The sequence below is a fragment of the Phacochoerus africanus genome, chromosome X (genome assembly GCF_016906955.1).
Source record: "Phacochoerus africanus isolate WHEZ1 chromosome X, ROS_Pafr_v1, whole genome shotgun sequence".
NCBI lineage: Eukaryota > Metazoa > Chordata > Mammalia > Artiodactyla > Suidae > Phacochoerus > Phacochoerus africanus.
Window position 1 is genome coordinate 91,450,395 of NC_062560.1, and position 21,582 is coordinate 91,471,976.

The 21,582-nt window shown below is 49.1% G+C and overlaps 1 protein-coding gene across 3 annotated transcripts; it reads left to right on the plus strand.

The window, feature by feature from the left end:
* Positions 1-5,507: 5,507 nt before the first annotated feature.
* Positions 5,508-20,434, plus strand: CLDN2 (claudin 2). Of its 3 annotated transcripts, none has more exons than XM_047765754.1 (2): positions 5,508-5,686; positions 17,620-20,434. In XM_047765754.1, the coding sequence occupies exon 2, from the start codon at positions 17,802-17,804 to the stop codon at positions 18,492-18,494; it is 693 nt and encodes a 230-aa protein (XP_047621710.1). In that variant the 5' UTR covers positions 5,508-5,686; positions 17,620-17,801; the 3' UTR covers positions 18,495-20,434. The 3 variants fall into 3 exon arrangements, with proteins under 3 accessions (XP_047621710.1, XP_047621711.1, XP_047621712.1); XM_047765755.1 differs by lacking the exon at positions 5,508-5,686 and adding an exon at positions 5,945-6,017; XM_047765756.1 differs by lacking the exon at positions 5,508-5,686 and adding an exon at positions 7,849-7,934.
* The last annotated feature ends 1,148 nt before the right edge of the window (positions 20,435-21,582 follow it).

Consider the following 21,582-nt stretch of genomic DNA (forward strand, 5'->3'; position numbering starts at 1 on the left):
TTTTAACTAATACTTTTTATTTATTTATTTTTAAATATGTCTACATGTCCTTTTCTTTTTTTTTTTGTCTTTTTAGGGCTCCACTCTTGGCATGTGGAGGTTGCCGGGCTAGGGGTCTAATTGGAGCTACAGCTGCTGGCCCATGCCACAGCCCCAACAATGCCAGATCCAAGCCCTGTCTGTGACCTACACCACACCTCTCGGCAATGCCAGATCTTTAACCCACTGAGCAAGGCCAGGGATTGAACCTGCATCCTCATGGATGCTAGTCAGATTCATTTCTGCTAAGCCACAATGGGAATTCCCTACATGTCATTTTATATTCTGTGTGACACAATGTGAAAGGACACATAAAATTCATTCTTTAGGGTGTATAATTTCACGAATTGTAGAGTTATACAACAATCTTTACAGTTCCAACATCCGGAATAATTTCATGTGCCACATCATTGTAGTCAATGCCTTTCCCCACCCCAACTCAGGCAACCACTAATTTATTCTCCAGCCCTATAGCTCTGTCATTTTAAAATGTCAAATAGGAATTCCCCGTGTGGCTCAGCGGTTAACGAATCTGACTAGCATCCATGAGGTTCAGGGTTCAATCCCTGGCCTTGCTCAGTGGGTTAAGGATCTGGCATTGCCCTGAGCTGTGGTGTAGGTCACAGATGCAACTCAGATCTGACGTTGTTGTGGCTGTGATGTAGGCTGGCGGCTATAGCTCCTATTCGATCCCTAGCCTGGGAACCTCCATATGCCATGCATGTGGCCCTAAAAAGCAAAACAAAACAAAAAGTCATATAAATGAAATGACACTGTAAAAAGCATTTTGAATCTGGCTTCTTTCACTCAGCATAATACATTTGAGCTTCATCCATGTGATTGCCTGTACCAATAGTACATTCCTTTTTATTGCTGGGTAATATTCCATTGTACAGATGTGCCATAGTTTGTTTATCCATTCACTAGTTGAAGGACACTGAGTTGTTTCCCAAATAATTCTTGAAAGTGTCAGGTGGTCCCGAGACCACAAATTTTGAGAGATAGATAATGGTAATGGATACTAATGGAGTTATCATTTTTACATGGGAAACCAATAGACAGATGAATGAGCCATATACTGCAGATAGGATTGGAAGGATTTACAGATCATATGCGATGGGGTGTGGAGGGTCAGAGAGAGAGAAAAGAGTGACATTCACTGGGAACTATGATTGGTCACTTATGATGGAGCATGATAATGGGAGAAAAAAGATTGTGTACATGGATGTGTAACTGGGTCACCATGCTGGACAGTAGGAAATTGACAGATCACTGTAAACCAGCTATAAGAAAAAAAATAAAAATCATTATATAAAGAAAAGAAAAGAATGATGTTAAGTCTAACTATGAGTCTAAACTGATGGCTTTCTCAAATGGAGAAGATGGAGGGAGGATTGGTTTTAGTTCAAAGGGAATCAAGGATATAATTTTTGGACAAGTTGAGTTTGAGAAGCTTTCCAGACCGCCAAGTGGAGATGTCAGTATATAGGGGTCTGAATGTCAGAGAAGTCTGGGCTGAAAATGACGATTTGAAGTCATCAGGCTACAAAGGGTAATTGAAACCCTGGAAGAGAGATGAGTCTCCCAAGAGTGGGAATGCAGAGCCAGAAGGGAAATAGACTGAGGTCAGACTCCTGGGAAACACCTGTATTTTAGAATCCAACAGGAGTTCCCATCGTTGCTAAGTGGTTAACGAACCCGACTAGTAATGATGAGGTTTGTGTTCGATCCCTGGCTTCTCTCCGTGGGTTAAGGATCTGGCGTTGCCGTGAGCTGTGGTGTAGGTTGCAGATGAGGCTTGGATCTGGCATTGCTGTGGCTCTGGCGTAGGCTGGCAGCTGCAGCTCCGATTCGACCCCTAGCCTGGGAACCTCCATACATGGTGGGCGCAGCCCTTAAAAAAAAGACAAAAAGACAAAAAAAAAAAAGAATCCAACAGAGGAGAAGGAAGAGTCAATGAAGTAGCCAGAAAGATGGGGACTATCAGGAAACTATCACAGAGACCAAGAGAAGAAAATATTTCAAGAAGGGCAAAGTCAGAGGGGCTGTCGAAGGTGGCGTAGAAGTTAAGGACTGCAACATGGCCATTGGTTTTGGTGACATAGGGGTCATTCGTGACCTTGATGAGAATTTCTTGGTTTGGTGGTATAGTGGGGCTAGAATGGTTCTAAACCTCTCTGCCCCCGACCCTGACTCCTTCTCCCATAGTCCTCTCATCCCTGCCCCTTTGCCTCTAGAATCTCTCATTCCTCCTAGACTTGTCTTTTCTTAGCATCTCCTCCCTCTCTAAGACCTGGCTTTACATCTCTCTCAGATTTTCCTCCTCAAAGACCCCTCTCCTGTTTCTTCTGCTCTCCTCCCTAGGCTGTATCTTCCCAGATCCTCATTTTCCTCCCTTTGTTCTCTCACCGCTGACTCCCCTCCTTCACCAGATACTGCTTTTCTCAGACTGCTCCTCTTTCCTGTCCTCTCGGTTCCCCCACTGATCGAGGCTTCCCGCATCTCAGCAGGAGTCTTAGCAGATTACTAAAGAGGCTTCTAGGCTTAACACTGAGGAGTCACAGTCTTTGGCATGATTCCACCAGGATCTGACAGTGCCAACCTGGAGGAAATGCAGAGTTAGAACGTAGTCCTTGAGGGACTGCCAATCTGGTAACCACATCCTGCCCTCATCCGCCCTGGCACCTGCCCCTAAGATTCTGCCTTTCCCTATCGTCAATTGCACAGAATCCCTGTGAGCTGATAAGGTGCCCCTTTATTATACTTTCTCACTCGCATTCAACCAGGATTTTCTTTTTTCTTTATCTTTTTGTCTTTTTTAGGGCTGCACTCGCGGCATATGGAGGTTCCCAGGCTAAGGGTCCAGTCCAAGCTGTAGCTGCCGCCCTACACCACAGCCACAGCAATGCCAGATCCGAGCCGTGTCTTCGACCTACACCGCAGCTCGCAGCAACACCAGATCCTTAACCCGCTGAGTGAGGCCAGGGATCGAACCTGCAACCTCATGTCAACCAGAATTTTCTACTTGTCAGCATGCTTTCATAGACTCTAGCCCAGGCTTGGGAAAGTCAGCTGGGTGAAACCTGGGGAAAGAGATGAAGACTTAACCCTGGGACACACAGCTGCTTGAAAGATTAGCCTGCTATCCCCCCGCCCACCACCCATCTTGCTTGCTTTCATGCCCCCAGACTCCCAAGGCCTGAGATCAGGAGCACTGCTGGGGGACCAGCATCCCTTTAGCATCCCCAAGACAATTACAGGCCACTTTGGGAAGGAGGGTGATTTCCTATTTGCTTCAATGAATTCACACTAGGCGACAAATCTGATTGGTTGCTTTGATGGTTGCTTTGATAATTGCTTCCAAGATGGAACAGGGCCCAATGATTAAGAGTTGGCTCTTGGAGTTCCCGTCGGGGCACCGTGGAAATGAATCTGACTAGGAACCATGAGGTTCCAGGTATGCTCCCTGGCCTCTCTCAGTGGGTTAAGGATCTGGCGTTGCTGTGAGCTGTAGTACAGGTCACAGACGCATCTTGGATCCTGTGTTGCGGTGGCCGTGGCATAGGCTGGCAGCTGTAGCTCTGATTCGATCCCTAGCCTGGGAACCTCCATATGCCTAAATAGCCCAAGAAAAAAAAAAAGGGATTGGTTCTTAATGCCCAGACCTGGTCCTGCTCAGCAGTACCTCAGTCAGATAATGAAACCCTCACCATGATATCTGACACCTAGAAAGTGTTCAGGGAATAGTGGCCACTAGTCTTCCAATTTAACTTAGGCATTCTTGGGGGAGGGAGTGTGGTACACTGGCAAGTCTATTGAACCAGGCACCTGGAGACCTAGACTCCAGGTCTAACGATTACTGCTCAACTCGAGATGCTGGGTGTCATTCATTTCATCTCACTGGGCCCCTGATTTCTCATCTGAAAATAGCAATAGCTGCCCTACTTCTGTAATGCATCGTGTTAGCCTTTGAAGCATTCATACTCTTTGACCTAGCAATTCTGTTCCTAGGAATTTGTCAGTATTATATGCAAAGATGTTAGGATATAGTAGTGAAAAAATGGAAATAACAAAAATGTCTAATAGTTGATGGTTAAATTATATTTCTATATGAATAGAGCACATCCATAAGAGAATGATGCACATCTGTTTTCTTTTCTTTTATAGTCTTTTTAGGACCACAACTGTGGCATATGGAAGTCCCCAAGCTAGGGGTTGAATCGGAGCTGCAGCTGCTGGCCTATGCCACAGCCACAGAAATGCCAGATCTGAGCCATGTCTGTAACCTCCACCACAGCTCATGGCAACCCCAGATCCCTAACCCACTGAGCTAAGGCCAGGGATCGAACCCGAACCTCATGGATACTACTTGGGTTCTTAATCCACTGAGCCACAACGGGAACACTCTGCTTTTTAATTGACATAAAAAATGGGCCCATATCCATGCACTAGGTCAATGTCGTATCATTATATTGTTTAGAATTGGTAGAAAGTTATAGAACTGTGGGGACTGATGCAATTCAATTCTGTAAAACGTATTTCTCTTCCCATCTTCTATATACATTAAAATGTTAACAATGATTGAAATTATACCTCTTGCTTGTGGTATGGGGGACCTCTTTCTTTTTTGTGCTTTATTTTTGGAATTCTTTGCCATAGCATCTATGTTTCTAAGCAGAAAAAAATGCATGGGAAAGCCTTCTTTTCTCCCATTTTGTAGAGGAACCCCCAATCACCACACTCCACACCATGGACCCTCTTTCTTTTTTTCTCTCTTTTGGCCATGCCCATGGCATGCAGAAGTTCCCAGGCCAGGGCTCGAACCCACGCCACAACTGGAACTAGAGCCACTGCCGTGCCCATGTCAGATCCTTAACCCCCTGAGCCATGGGGGAACTCCCTCCACAGAAACTTTTGAGAGAATCACATGACATAGAGTGGGGATACTGCTGTGTATGCTGCACACAGGAGGCTCACCCTTATCATGGCTGCCTCAGTCCCATCTTGTAGGGACCAGGACGTGCTCTTCGAAGCCACTGGAGTCTGAACCTACACAAGTCTGCCCTTGAGCCTGTAGTCAGTCTTAGGCGTGGGGTAGGCCTGGAGGCTTGCTGGAGAAAAGCAGGGTAGATGCGTCTGCGGGGCTGTAGGCAGTACAGGGCCGCTTAGGTACTAGCTCTCACCAGGGCTGTGTTTATGAGGCTGACTTCCTGCTGGGCCTCCAGGCCGCTAGCCAGGAACACCTAATGGGGGTTTACAGAGCCCCCACCTCTTCCCACCCCAACGCTGGAATGTTCTAAATTCCTCCCTCTCCTCTCAAGATCTCTCCTGGACCCACACAGGTCACCACACAAAAGCCCAGCTGGAGTTTTTGACAGGAAAAACACAAAACTCACTGAAAGTTTTTTTTTTTTTTTTTTAAGTACCTCAATCTCCCACAGCCTTCAGGGCTTTAATTCTGATCTGTAATAAGTCTCTGACCCAAGGCTGAGATTTGCAGATGGATTTTGCAAAGCTGCAGCTAACAATTAGAAATCCTTTATCACCTCAGCCTGGGCCCCTTGCACCTTCCTCCCCTCCCTCAGCATCCCTTCCTTCCTCTCCAGGGCCATACATCTCCTCCAAGGCTCTGCAGGAGAACTGCTTTGTAAGTGTCTCGATTCTGATTTATTTGCTAGCTTTTATTATTTTTTATTTTTTAAATTTTTTTGTTTTTTTAGGGCCACACCCACGGCACATGGAGGTTCCCAGGCTAGGGATCGAATCAGAGCTGTAGCCACCAGCCTAAGCCACAGCCACAGCAACGTGGGATCTGAACCACATCTTCGACCTCCACCACAGCTCACGGCAACGCAGGATCCTTCACCCACTGAGCGAAGCCAGGGATTGAACCCGCAACCTCATGGTTCCTAGTTGGATTCGTTAACCACTGAGCCAGGACAGGAACTCCCTATTTGCAAGCTTTGAAATTCACCTGGGTGAGTTCTTGCTTTCTAGTTGTTACCAGTTTGGCCCATGCTGAAGCCAGGCTGGACCACCTTGGGTTTCTGAGGAAAGGGGTGGGGAAGGAAACACTTAGATTGGTAGTATTTGTTTCCTCAAGACTACCACAAATTTTCCACTTGTTTTCTTTTCTTTCTTTTTTTTTTTTTTTTTGGCTTTTTAAGGCTGCACCCTCGGCATATGGAGGTTCCCAGGCTAAGGGTTGAATTGGAGCTGCAGCTGCCCGCCTACACTACAGCCACAGCAACCCCAGATCTGAGCTGTATCTGCAAACTACACAACGGCTCACAGCAATGCCGGATCCTTAACTCACTGAGCGAGGCCAGGGATCGAACCCAAAACCTCATGGATCCTAGTCAGGTTTGTCACTGCTGAGCCACGATGGGAATTCCAGTTTCCACTCTTTGAAACTATAGGACCAGAGGAAGCATTCGCCAAATCAGATAATAATTTTTTGGATGCATGGAGCTTTTTGAGGATAAAAAGATGGAAACGAAGGGGTGAGAGGAACAGAGGCCCAGTTTACCCCTCTGCTTAGCTTCGGTGGGTACAAGGGCTGAGGGCTGAGGAGGTCTGGAAGGGGGACTCCCTCATAGCTAGCTCCAGTGCCTTCCTCTCGGCATGAACTCAGGGAGTCAGCAGAAGATGGATTTCTGGGTGAAGTCTCCCCCTTAAGCCCTTAAATAACTCTCTCCCACTGGTCTCCAAGTCTGTCATTAGAAATTCCTTCTTTGAAGAGAATCTGGCTATTTGGGACAACGTGGATGGACCTTGAGGGCATTATGCTCAGTGAAATAGGTCAGACAGAGACAAATACTGTATGATATCATATGTGAAATCTAAAATAAAAAAAAAATGAGGTGTTCCTGTTGTGGCGAAGCAGAAACGAATCTGACTAGTACTCCTGAGGATGCGGGTTCGATCCCTGGCCTCGATCAGTGGGTTGGGGATCTGATGTTGCCGTGAGCTGTGGTGTAGATCACAGACATGGCTTGGATCCCATGTTACTTTGGCTGTGGTGTAGGCTGGCAGCTGTAGCTCCAATTTGACCCCTAGCCTGAGAACCTCCCTATGCCACAGGTGCAGCCCTAAAAAGCAAAAAAAAAAAAAAAAAAAAAAAAAAAAGGAGAGAGAGAGAGAGAGAGAGAGATCATAGATGCAGAGAACAGACTGATGGTTGCCAGAAGTACGGGTGGGGATGAATGAATGAAATGGTGAAGGAAGTCAAAGGTATTAACGTCCAGTTATAGTATAAACAAATCCTGGGGATGTCAGGTACAGCATGATAACTATAGTTTTGTTTTGTTTGTCTTTTTTGCCATTTCTTGGGCCGCTCCCATGGCATATGGAGGTTCCCAGGCTAGGGGTCAAATCGGAGCTGTAGCCACAGGCCTACACCAGAGCCACAGCAACGCGGGATCCGAGCCGCGTCTGCGACCTACACCACAGCTCACGGCAATGCCAGATCCTTCACCCACTGAGCAAGGGCAGGGATCGAACCCGCAACCTCATGGTTCCTAGTTGGATTCGTTAACCACTGAGCCACAAGGGGAACTCCGATAACTATAGTTAATACTGTACTGTGTATTTGAAAGTTGCTAAGACAATAGGTGATAGAAGTTCTCATCAGAAGAAAAAAAAGAAAAATTTGTAACTACGTGGGGTGATGGATGTTAACTAAACTTCCTGCGGTGATCATTTTGCCCTATACACATAGATCAAATCATTATGTTGTACACGTGAAATGAATGCAATGTTACATGTCAATTACATCTCAATTTTTTTAAAAAGGCAGTTCTTCTTTGGACTGAGACATTATTCAAGTAACCTCTTTGACAATGGGATTGGAACGAAAACATGAACAGCACTGATAGCTGGGGAGATCCTAGGAGGTATCTGTTTTCTAAATTCTACTTTTCTGTGTTTTCTAGCATCCAAATGTGAGAGCGCCTTATTTTGATGATCAGGACAAAACTAAACTTCTTTCTTCTTCTTCTTCTTCTTCTTCTTCTCCTTCTCCTTCTCCTTCTCCTTCTCCTCCTTCTTCTTCTTCTTCGTCTTTTAGGGCCACTCCTGCAGCATATGGAGGTTCCCAGGCTAGGGGTCGAATCAGAGCTGTAGCAACGTGGGATCTGAGCCACATCTGTGACTTACACCACAGCTCATGGCAATGCAAGTTCCTTAACCCACTGAACAAGGCCAGTGATTGAACCTGCGTCCTCATAGGTATTAGTCGGGTTCATTAACTGAGCCACGATGTGAACTCCTAGACTTTTTTTTTTTTTTGTATTTTTGCCTTTCCTAGGGCCGCTCCCGCAGCATATGGAGATTCCCAGGCTAGGGGTCTAATCGGAGCTGTAGCCGCCGGCCTACACCAGAGCCACAGCAACACAGGATCTGAGCCGCGTCTGCAACCTCCACCACAGCTCACGGCAATGCCGGATCCTTAACCCACTGAGCAAGGCCAGGGATTGAACCTGCAACCTCATGGTTCTAGTCAGATTTGTTAACCATTGAGCCACGATAGGAACTCCTAGATGTCTTTCTCAAGTAAGTAGAAACTCTCAATCCAGTTGCAGTTCCCTGAGCTATCATCAACCAGCTGATGCAGAAGGAAAGGTGAACTGCTCCAAGGACCAGCTTTCCAGAAAGCCAGGTTTCGAAGGAATGGCTTTACCACCTACTGGAGCCCTTGGGAACTGGGGGTGGAGTGTGGAGAGGAAAGCCAGGGTCTCCGATTTCTGTGAGGGGCTGTGAGATCAAGGGATGGAGAAATGAGGCTAACAGAGGAGGGCCGTGGTGGCCTCCATCACCCCCACAACAGTACTGCATATCCTTCTTTGAGCCCAAGAACCCCTCCCGTCTCATCCCATGGAGTCTTATGAAAGTGCCCACGCACAAGACTCTTGGAGCAAGAAATGGCAAGTGGCGGGGGCAGGGGCTCAGGCAAGAGGGGGTTAATTCCGAGGCTGCTGTCAGTCTTGACCCTCCTAATCCTCTCCTGCAGTTCTAATCCCTCCCTTAAGGAAGATTAAATAAGACTCCTAAATGAAGCCTGCTTCCCCAGCCCCTGGGCCATGGAGTGTGTTGGCCCCAAGCCCAGTAAAACAAGTTCAGCTGGTACAGCCTAGAGTTCTCCGTCCCTCTGAAGCCACCAGGGCTTGACTTCTAGGAAGACTTCTTTCAAAACTGCCTGCTCCTGGGAGTTCCTGTGGCTGCTCAGCAGGTTATGAATCTGACTAGTATCCATGAGGATGCAGGTTCAATCCCTGGCCTCGCTCAGCGAGTTAAGGATCTGAGGATCCAGCGTTGCCATGAGCTGTGGTGTAGGTCATAGATGCAGCTCGGATCTGGTGGTGGCTTTGGCTGTGGCGGAGGCTGACAGCAGCACCTCTGATTCAACCCCTAGCCTGGGCATTTCCATATGCTGCAAGTGCATCCCTCAAACGAACAAACAAATTCTGCCTTTCCTCTGCCCCAAACCACTTTCCTATTTACTCCTCCTGAGTCAGAATTGGCTCTGGGGAGAGGCTCTCCTCCTGAGGACACTGTGAACTCCCATGAGAAACCTAAACCAGGCTCTTGCGAGGAAGGCCAAATCAGGAGCTGCTCTTCTGGGAGGCAGGGATCCTTGTCCCCAAAAGTCCTCAGGGTAGCTCACCAACTCTCATGGACTGCTCAGCTATGGATAGGAACTACAAAGTGAAAATATTTAAGCCAGCTTGGATGGGAAGAGGGGTTTTTGTTTGTTTGTCTTTTAGGGCCACACCCACAGCATAAGGAGGTTCACAGGCTACGGGGTCGAATCAGAGCTGTAGCTGCTGGCCTACACCACAGCCACAGCAATGCAGGATCCGAGCCGCTTCTGTGACCTACGCCACAGCTCATGGCAATGCCGGATCCTTAACCCAGTGAGTGAGGCCAAGGATCGAACCCTCGTCCTCATGTTTTTGCTTTTGTTTTTGGTCTTTTCTAGAGCCACACCCATCACATATGGAGGTTCCCAGACTAGGGGGTCAAATTGGAGCTGTAGCCACCAGCCTATGCCAGAGTCACAGCAATGCGGGATCCGAGCCGTGTCTGCAACCTACACCACAGCTCATGGCAACGCCGGATCCTTAACCCACTGAGCGAGGCCGGGAATCGAACCCCCAACCTCATGGTTCCTAGTCGGATTCGTTAACCACTGGACCACGATGGGAACTCCAGAAGAGGGGTTTAAGAAAGGTTTCAAGGAGAGGATGAGCCTTGAAGGATGACTAGCCATTATTCAAACAAATGTTGGATGCTTGAATAGCATGCTTAAGGGTTTGGAGCCGGAGAGAAAGGCAACTTTAGAGAAGCACATATGTTCAGGAACGGTTAGAGTGTGTGTGTGTGTGTGTGTGTGTGTGTGTGTGTGTGTGTGTGTGTGCGCGCGCGCGCGCATGCACATAGGAATATAAAGCATGAGGTTGGTGGTTGTTGGTGAGGGATGAGCCTTGGAAGAAAAGCAAGAGTCAGACATTGGAGAACTCTCCTAGTTTCCTGGGCTATACAGTTTGAACTTCATTGTGAAAACAATGATGAGGTCCTGAAGGTTTTTAAACATGGCAAAGAAGTGGGGTGGTACTAATGACTTGATTTCCATTTTATTTTATTTTTTATTTATTTTTTTGTCTTTTTAGGGCTGCACGCTCAGCCTACAGAGGCTCCCAGGCTAGGGGGCCCAATCGGAGCTGTAGCTGCTGGCATACACCACAGCCACAGCCACAGACATGCCAGCCCCGAGGTGCGTCTACAACCTACACCACAGCTCACAGCAATGCCGGATCCTAACCCTGCAATCCAGGGATCAAACCTGCGTCCTCATGGGTACTAGTCGGGTTCATTAACTGCTGAGCCACAATGGGAACTCCTTGATTTCCATTTTCGAAATTTCCTTGTCTACTGGCTGGATAATTGGTTGCAGGGGCAGGGCAGAAGCAGAATTAGATCAATTTGAGGTACCTTTGGGATTTCCAACTGGACAGAGGTAATAGCTAGAGGGTTTGACTATAGTCTAGGTGGTGGAGATGCAAAGAAGTGGATGCATTCAGGATGCAGTTTAAAGGTAGATCTGATACACTTCATAGCTGATTGATTGCATGTCAAGAAGAAGTGAGGAGCCAAGGATGACTGGTTTGGGTTTCTGGATGAGTGATGGTCCCATTGAGATAGGAAACATGGTGTGAGTGTAGAGAGAGAAGAGTGAAAATGATATTAGGGGTAGAGAGGGAAGAGTGAAAATGACTAGGGGTAGAGAGGGAAGAGTGAAAATGATTTCGGGTTTGCGAAATGTTGAGTCTGAGGTGCCATTAAACTGTTCAGAATGGGACATTCCAAACACAGATGCATCTACAATTCTTGAGTTCAGGACAGAGATTTAGGCAAGATGTATGGATTCACGGGTCCGTGGCATAGAGATGGAGTGGAGGAGGTCACTCATGGGGAATGTAAAGAATAAGAAGAGGGGAGTTCTCATCGTGGCTCAGTGGTTAACGACTCCTATTAGGAACCATGAGGTGGCAGGTTCAATCCCTGGCCTCGCTCAGTGGGTTAAGGATCTGGTGTTGCTGTGAGCTATGGTGTAGGTTGCAGATGCGGCTTGGATCTGGTGTTGCTGTGGCTCTGGCATAGGCCCGCAGCTACAGCTCCCATTAGACCCCTAGCCCGGGAACCTCCTTATGCCACAGGTGCAGCCCTAGAAAAGACAAAAAAGAGACATGCACACAAAAAAGAATAAGAAGAGATGTCTAGATGAAACCCTGGGTGGGAGGAATAGTCAGATTTAAAGCATGTGTAGAAGAGAAGGAACTTATAAAGGAGTGGTAGAGGAATCATTTTGAAGAGCAGGGAGACCTGGGGGTGCGGTTTTAGAAAATGAGGGCGTAGAGAATTTCATGAAGGAGAGGGACAAGGCGAGATGGCAGAGATATGACCACTGGATGTGGGGACAAGGACATTGTTGGTAACTTTGGTGAGAACATTTCCAGTGGAGGGAATTCCTGTCATGGCTCAGAGGTAATGATCCCGACAAACATCTGTAAGGACATGGGTTCGATCCCAGGCCTCGCTCTGTGGGTCAGGAATCCGGCATGGCTGTGAGCTGTGGTAGAGGTCGCAGATGCAGCTCGGATCCTGCATTGCTGTGGCTGGGGCGTAGGCTGGCAGCTGTAACTCCGATTGGACCCCTAGCCTGGGAACTTCCATGTGCCATGGGTGCAGCCCTAAAAAAGATGACCAGCCAAAAAAAAAAAAAAAAAAGAATCCTGGCTGCAAAAGGGAATGATTAGGATAGGGTGATAGCTTTGTAGGGAGGAGGTAAGCACAGGGAGCTCAAGGAGCTCAAAGACCCAGTAAGTATTTGAAGGGGTCCCCAGGAGACACTCACCAGGGAGAGGTAGAAGGGCTTCCACCAGCTCTGAAGCCCCCATTGAGATGCGTAATCATGACTGGAGCAGGTAGCATGGGGCTCGTTTTAGCAATAAGAGGATGAATGCCTGCAAGAGACTTGAGCAGTGTCCCCACGGACAAGAGACAGAGATGAGATTCAAACAGATTTCCCTCCACACTTCCTGTCCAATGTTTTCCTGCCCCTGCTCCACACTGCTTTGCATCCACCTTTGGCATCATCATAACCATCACTGATGAGGAGTGATGACCATCAACCTTGGGACAGACTCTGCAGAGGCACAATACGAGCTTCATGTATGGTTTCCTCCCTCAAACTGTTTTGGCATTAGGTTGAAGATACGTATACAATGGTGAAACTCCGTTTGCCTTTCTCTCAGTCACAGCCTCTCTCTCTCTCTCTCTCTCTCTCTCTCTATCTATCTATCTATCTCTCCCTCCCTTCTGTGTTCCCCACCCCCTCTTTATTTCTTTCCTTCTTTCTCTGATCGTTTCTCTTTTCCAAAGTTGGGCAGCTCTGGAATCTTACACCGAAGTGTCATCGACTCATTTAGAAAGTCCATGGCTCAGAGTCCCTCAAACCTCTCTACCATCTTTATTTATTCATTAAGAAGACATTTTTTTTTAGGGCTGCACTCGCAGCACATGGAAGTTCCCAGGCTAGAGGTCAAATTGGAGCTGCAGCTGCCCCGGCCTACGCTACAGCCCCAGCAATGCCAAATCTGAGCCACATCTCCGACCTACACCACAGCTCGTGGCAACTCCAGGTCCTTAACCTACTGAGCAAGGCCAGGGATTGAACCTGCATCCTCATGGATACTAGTCGGGTTCATTTCCACGGAGCCACAACAAGAGGTCCAGAAGACATTTTTGAACCCCTGCTTTGGGTGTGTGATTGGTGGGTAATGTGCCATGCAAGACCCTGGAGACAAAGTGATGAACAAGATACAATCCTTAGGTTCAAGTAGCTCATAGAATCCTGGGGAAGAATAAAGACTTGTTTTTTGTTTTTGTTTTTTGTCTTTTTTTTTCCATTTCTCGGGCTGCTGCAGTGGCATTTGGAGCTTCCCAGGCTAAGGGTCTAATCGGAGCTGTAGCCACTGGCCTAGGCCAGAGCCACAGCATTGCCAGATCGGGGCCACATCTGCAACCTACACCACTGCTCACAGCAATTCTGGATCCTTAACCCACGGAGCAAGGCCAGGGATCGAACCCATAACCTCATGGTTCCCAGTCAGATTTGTTAACCACTGAGCCACAATGGGAACTCCAGAATAAGGATTTGAAGAGAAGATTGCAATATAGTGAAATAAGTACAATCTCTACCTCAGTTTCCTTATCCACGCTATAGGGATTAGTATCTACCACAAGATATTGTGGTGATGAGTGAGTTAACGTATGTAAAGGGCTTAAAATAGTCACATAGCATACACTATATGAGTGTTGCTATTTTATTATATGAGTGTTGCTATTATTATTAGTAGTAGTAGTAGTATTACTATGATTGAGGTAAATAAGTGCTTCTAATAATTTTTTTTTTCTTTTTAGGGCCACAGCCATGACATATGGAGGTTCCCAGGCTAGGGATTGAATCCGAGCTGTAGTCACTGGCCTACACCACAGCCACAACATCAGATCCAAGCCGTGTCCGCGACCTACACCAACCACAGCTCACAGCAATGTCAGATCCTTAACGCACTGAGTGAGGTCAGAGATCGAACCTGCATCCTCCTGGATGCTAGTCAGATTCGTTTCCACTGAGCTACAGTGGGAATTCCCAAGAAGTGTTTATAATAGTCACATAGGACCCCCTAAAAAAAAAAGTCACATAGGATACACTCTATGAGTGTTGCTATTTTATTATGTGAGTGTTGCTATTATTAGTAGTAGGAATAATATTACGATGATTGAGGTAAATAAACACAAGATACCATAAGAACACACAGGAAGGGAACTTGACCCAGGCTAGGGTAAAAGACATCTGAGTTGAGCCCCTAAAGGATTAAAAGGTGCTAAACAGAGAGAGAAGAATGCCGAATCTCCTGCACAGTAGGAGCTGCCTGCACTCAGGTTTGGGAGCAAAAGGCGGCATGACATGATTGAGGAACTGAAAGTAATTTAATTAAGCAAAAGCATAGAGTATGAGGAGGGGAATGGCAAGAGATGAAGTTTGACAGGTCATAGCGTACAAACACGTTTGGACTTTAGCCGATGGGAAGCCACTGGAATGTTTTATACAGAGACTTGATCAGATTAGTGCTGAAAGATTACTTAGCAACAGCATGGAGAATGAAGTTGGAGGATGCAAGATTGGAAGTAAGACTGGGGAGAAAATCATTGCCATAGACCAGGGAAGAGAAGATAATGAAGCCTCAGCTTGTAGAAGCAGCAATGGGGATGGAAGATGCCCTGGGTTTGAAGTATCTCCAAGGATAAGACTGTGATGGGAGAGGTGAAGGTTAAGTGTGAGAGAGGGTTTCAAGAATCCGTTCTGGGAGTTCCCATTGTGGTGCGGTGGAAAGGAACCTGACTAGTGTCCATGGGGATGTGTGTTAGATCCCTGGCCCTGCTCAGTGGGTTAGGGATCCGGTGTTGCCATGAGCTGTGGTGGAAGTTGCAGATGCAGCTTGGAGCTGGCATTACTGTGGCTGTGGTCCCAGATGCAGCTCTGATTGGACCCCTAGCCTGGGAACCTCCATATACTGTGGGTGCAGCCCTAAAAAAAAAAAAAAATCCCTTCCAGGATTTAGGTCTTGTCTGGTGCAAGAAGATGGAGAGAGGTATCTTTCAGTGACCACAGGGAGCCCAGGGAAGAACTCTTTGGAGGGATGCAACGGAGGAGGTGATGCGTCCTCTTTTGAACTTGCCAAATGTGAGGTGCCCATGAGATTTCCAAGTGGACATGTTATTTAAATAATTGATGGATTTATTTTTGGCCATGCCTGCAGCATGTGGGAATTCCCATGTCAGGGATTGAGTCTGAGCTATAGCAGTGACTACGTCGGATCCTTAACCTGCTAGGCCATCAGGGAACTCTCCAAGTGGACATTTTTTTTATTTCTTATTTTTAATTTTTTTGTCTTTAGTCTTTTTGGGACTGCACCTGAGGCATATGGAGGTTTCCAGGCTAGGGGTCTAAACCGAGCTGTTGCTGCCAGCCTGTGCTAGAGCCACAACAACGCAGGATCCAAGCTGCACCTGCGATGTATACCACAGCTCACAGCAATGCCGGATCCTTCACCCATCGAGTGAGGCCAGGGACCGAACCCGCAACCTCATGGTTCCTAGTCGGATTCGTTAACCACTGCGCCACGACGGGAACTCCCCAGTGGACATTTTAAACAGGTGATCACTCTGGAAGTCTTTGAAGCTCTATGCTGCAAATTCAGATTAGGGAGTGCCATGAAAGGGTAGGCAGTTACATCTTGGGTGTGGACATGTTTGCTCAGGGACAGAGCCATGACTGAGAAAAGGATGGGCTTCCAAGGAGGACTCACATTTAAGAGGTGATTAGAGGAGTTCCTGTCATGGCTCAGTGGTTAACGAATCAGACTAAGAACCATGAGATTGCAGGTTCGATCCCTGGCCTTGCTCAGGGGGTTAAGGATCTGGTGTGGCCGTGAGCTGTGGTAGGTCGCATACGTGGCTCAGATCCCGCGTTGCTGTGGCTCTGGCGTAGGCCGATGGCCATAGCTCCAAATGGACCCCTAGCCTGGGAACCTCCGTATGCCACGGAAGCGGCCCAAGAAATGGCAAAAAGACAAAAAAAAAAAAAGAGGTGATTAGAGAAAGAGAAATCTTGAAGAGAGTAAAATGAAAGAGACATCTTGAAGAGAGTAAAATGGAATAGCCAGATTGTGATGGGTGGAAAAAGTAGTGGGGTTGGAGGGTCTTCCAGTAGCTGGAGAGAAGGATGACCCTTAATGACCCTTAATGTCTCGAAACTTGGTAAGAGTGGCAGGGGCGGGAGGGGGGGGATGCTCACTGAACCCTGCAAAATCCCCAACAGCTCTGAGATGCTAAAGGCTGCCTCTTGCAAAGCCCTCTATTCTAGAGCAGTTATCTTTTCCTGTGTCTGTCCTGGTGCCCCTAACAGAGAGCTTAGGGAATGTCAGAACTCCCTCCAGGCCCTGGAACAATCTTTGCTCCTGAATCCTCCCACATCACCTAAAAGGCCTAGAGATGGTGGGCCACCTCTGAGGAGGGTGGGCAAGAATTGTCGGGGTGGGAGTTCCTGTCGTGGCTCAGCAGTTAACCAAACTGACTGGTAATCATGAGGATGCAGGTTCGATCCCCGGCCTCGCTCAGTGGGTTAAGGATCCGGTGTTTCCGTGAGCTGTGGTGTAGGTGGCAGATGCGGCTCGGATCTGGCATTGCTGTGGCTCTGGCGTAGGCCGGTGGCTACAGCTCCGATGAGACCCCCTAGCCTGGGAACCTCCATATGCCGCGGGAGCAGCCCTAAAAAGACAAAAAAACAAAAACAAAAGAAAAGAAATCTGGGTGTGTTATACAGACAGGAGACCTCAGGCTAGCCTGTGGAGGAGGATTTGGGCAGGGCTGGGAAGACTTGAACTCTGAGACAGTGGACTGAAGGCTTTGTTGCCTGTCCCAACCTGCCCCAACCCTCTCATAATGGACAGGTTGACTCGGGCCTACATCATTGCTCTCTAGGCCTTTGGAGATTTGAGAGGTCTCTCACAAGCTGGAGTTCACGGCTCTATCTTGGGGCCTCTTCCTCCCGCTCCAGTTTCCTGGAGTTTGGCCCCAGTGTGCAATTGAGGGGCCCTGTGGCACTGTTGCCAGGCAATGCGTTAAACAGTAGGCCTGGGAGACAGAACCGTGCCAGCCGACATTCTGACCCGGAGTTAAACACAGTCCCCACGACCAACGCTGCCATCACCAGCTTCTCGGAAAGCAGCCACCCGTCTGGCCGCTGGCTTTGTCTGGCTGCCAATCTAATGCATGTGCCTACGCAGGAGGCGACGACATTTTGGCTCCACTTTCAAAGTTTTTTTTTTTTTTTTTCCTTTCTCGTGTGTTATTTCTAAAGATAACAAAGGTCAAAAGGCATCCAGCATTTTCTGGTTTCTCATAAGCTTCTGGTCAATATTTAATCTGGTTTATGGATTTTTTTTTTTTTTTTAGGTCTTCTGGATGCCTTCTTGAGCCTGCTCGTGGCCACCCACAGACACTTGTAAGGAGGCGAGAGGTCGGCCTGGCGGAGACACTGTGCAATGAGGGATTAGAGGCCAGGATCCAAGGAGCAAGTGCTACAGCCGGGAGACGAGGGAACGGGCCCTGAAGACGCATCTACGGAGAGGTCGGCCATGGCCTCTCTCGGCCTCCAACTCGTAGGCTACATCCTGGGCCTTCTGGGGCTCTTGGGCACCCTGGTTGCCATGCTGCTCCCCAGCTGGCGAACGAGTTCTTACGTCGGGGCCAGCATCGTGACGGCAGTCGGCTTCTCCAAGGGCCTCTGGATGGAGTGTGCCACGCACAGCACTGGCATCACCCAGTGTGACATCTACAGCACCATGCTGGGCCTGCCTGCTGACATCCAGGCTGCCCAGGCCATGATGGTGACATCTAGCGCCATCTCCTCGTTGGCCTGTATCATCACCGTGGTGGGCATGCGGTGCACCGTCTTCTGCCAGAACTCTCGCGCCAAAGACAGAGTGGCGGTGGTGGGTGGAGTCTTCTTCCTCCTTGGAGGCCTCCTGGGCTTCATCCCCGTTGCGTGGAATCTTCATGGGATCCTGCGGGACTTCTACTCCCCCCTGGTGCCTGACAGCATGAAATTTGAGATCGGAGAGGCTCTCTACTTGGGCATCATTTCCTCCCTGTTCTCCCTGATAGCTGGGATCATCCTCTGCTTTTCCTGCCCACTGCAGGGAAATCGCTCCAACTACTACGATGCCTATCAGGCCCAGCCCCTCGCCACCCGGAGCTCTCCGAGGCCTGGTCAACCACCCAAAGCCAAGAGTGAGTTTAACTCCTACAGCCTGACAGGGTATGTGTGAAGACCCAGGGGCCAGTGGTGGCGGTTGGGGGGGGGGGGCTGGGTCTGTGAGAGCCAGGGGACAGCCTTCCCCCAGGGCCACAGGTGAGGGACATTGCCACTGGATTGCGCCAGAAGGTGCTGCTGAGGATAGACTGACTTTGGCCACTGGATCAAGCAAGGGCAGAAACGGGAGCTGCTGTGACAGCGTGCAGGTTGAACTGTCAAGATGCTTGCCAAGCCAGATTTTCGGTTTCCTTCATCTTGGCGCCCCGTTCCTCCCACCCTGAATCCCCAACTCTCCACTCTAAACCCACCCCCCACCCCCCACCCTAGGCCAGGCCCCAGAGGCGCCCCTCAGTCCTCTGGTTTACCTGAGACTCCAACCCCAAACCCACCAATCGCATCCCAGTGACTGACCTTCTCTGTGATCGAAGACCCTTCCTCTTGCTCGGGTTGGTTCTCAGCTCGTTGCTGGGGGGTGGGGGTGGGAAGGAGACACGGTGGCTTCTATGGCCATCTGGCGCTAAGCTCCATCCCAAGCCTGCCTCCAAAGGAACTGATTGGCTAGTAAGTAATGGGCCCGGAAGCCTCCATCCCTCTCTTATTATGACTCCACAGTGTCTGGACTGGTTTGTGTGTGACCTGAAATAAAGCCATCCCACAGTCCCGAGGGAACAGAGAACCAGTGGGTATAGGATGAGAGGGAGGAGGGGGACCAAAAAAGACCAGAACCGCTGCCCAGGGAAAGCACAAGGAAAGAAGACATGGTGGAACGTTCAAGGTGGCAGCAGACTCTGACTGTCCTGAGGAACTCCCTCCGAAGCTACTTCAGCTCCATCTTTCTCTGAAGCCCCTGCCTCCCTCCGACCAGGCGTCCTGCTAAGGGGCCTATTCGGTGATCTCCTTAGAAACAGGAAACTGAGTTTTTTTTAAGACACGGCTCTTGGCTGGGGGATGGCAGCATGGGAGCTACTGGGGACTTGAGAAGGATACCCCTCCTTGATGCTGCCCAAGAAAGAATAAGAACTTGGGTGTCTGTGAAGCTGGGTGGACACGTGTGGGAAGTCCAGTGGGTGTTTCTACGGGGCCAGAGGGTCTTCAGGGCCTAATGGAAAATCAGCCCGAAGGCTGGGATCAGGCCCCCAGAGGCTGCCCCCAGAGCACTACAGAGCCTCTGAAGGACCACAGCACCAGACGGGCCCCCTGGCAGCCCTCTTCATAGTCTCCCCACCAGCCTTTACCAGACACGGCAGAGGTGCCAGGAGGCCCCCAAAGGCTCCCGCGTGGCATAATCCTGCCCAAGGTCCCATGGCCCACATCCGGGTGATACTTGAGCTGCAGTTGGGGCTGCCATTGAGGAGGACATGTAGGCGATGATGCCCAGGTGGTCATCTCTAACGTGTGAAAAGGCCCCATTTCCCTGGGGGTGGGGGTGCAGGTGCGGGTGTGGGTCCCAACCAAACCAAAGGCCTTGTCCCCTCACCGGTTTGTGCATGACCAGCTTCCGAAAAAACTCCAGGACCCCTCCCTGAACCTCAGTGCCGGCAGGAGGGGCCCATTCCTTGTAACATGCCTCTGTGCCTTTCTTGATTTGTTTTTGCCTCTATTTAAGCTGTCGTAAGGGGGAGGGAGGGCCCTCTCCCCTTAGCCACGTCTGCCTCATGCCTGGAGAAGTTGCTCAGCACCACCTCCTCCACTGAGCCTCCTCTGACCACTCCATCCCTCTCCCACCCCTCCATCCTCCAACCCTGGATGTAAGAATCACTCTTCGATGCTTAGCATTCACCATTTGTGATGGATAGTTGTCTTTGTGTATGTATGTATCTGATCTCACAAGTACATTGTAAACTCTTGGAGGGGAGGGGCCCCGTGGTAGACCTGTCTCTATCTCCCGGATTATTTGTAACAGTGCTGGGCACGCAGTGTTAGGTGATCAATAAACACTTGTTGATTGAGTAACTGCCTTTTCTTTCTTTCTTTCTTTCTTTCTTTTTTGGTCTTTTTGTCTTTGCTAGGGTGGCACCCACGGCATATGGAGGTTCCCAGGCTAGAGGACGAATCGGAGCTGTAGCCACCAGCCTACACCCCAGCCACAGCCACACAGGATCCAAGCCATGTCTTCGATCTATACCACAGCTTACAGCAACGCTGGATCCTTAACCCACTGAGCGAGGCCAGGGATCGAACCCACAACCTCATGGTTCCTAGTCATGATGCGTTAACCACCGAGCCACGATGGGAACTCCAGAGTAACTGTTTTATTAATTCAAACTAATTCACACACAACAGGTGTGACTGAGGGAATTGGGCTAAGGGGAAAATAGAATGGAAATTGGTTTTACTTCGCCCCCCCCCCCGCCCCCCCTCACCCCGCCGCTGGGTGGATAGAAAATTCAAGACTTTACAGGAGACCTTAAGAAAGCAGGACACCCCTCCTTCTCCCAAGGGGAAATATTAACCTTTTCATCATGTCCAGGGAGCCTCCCTTCTCACAAGAGATGTTTCATTTGAGTGATGTGCTGAATGGCTATGTGTTTACTCCATTCATCTCTGAGCCACCATTATGAGGAAGGGGAAGGAGATCGGATTATTTCCTTTTGACAGATGAGGAAACTAAGGCCCATATCAGTAAAGAGATTTTTTCCGCAGGGCCACCCTTCTGGTGCTAGGGCCCCAGGCTCCTGACTCTGCATTCTGCTGATCCAACAATATTCACAGCTGATAAGAAGAGCCTGCCAGAGGTCCCCAAGTTGTCTGAGGAAACAGCGTGTGGCCAGCAAGGTAACATGCAGGACACGTAGGCCCTCCTGGTCCCCCGTGAGGAGAATCTGGGAGAGCAGGAACAATTCACTGACTGGACCACTTGGAATGGCCTCTCCTGTGGCGCTGGCCAGCCCGGGTCCAGCTAGCCGGCTCATCAGGCTTACACTTGAATAAGAGCTGACACCTCAGGTCCAATCCCCTTACGCTCTGGAGGCGGGGAGGTTTGAGAGGCCAATGATTTGGCCCTGTTTGAACCTCAGGGGGAACTGACCAAGCCTGATTCCTCAAGACGTTAACTGTGGTGACACTGCCAAAAATGGGGTTCCCGGTGCAAGACAGGGGAT

Excerpts from the sequence above, each read along its gene's own strand:
- CLDN2 (XM_047765754.1), top strand. The coding sequence starts at position 17,802 with ATGGCCTCTCTCGGCCTCCAACTCGTAGGCTACATCCTGGGCCTTCTG.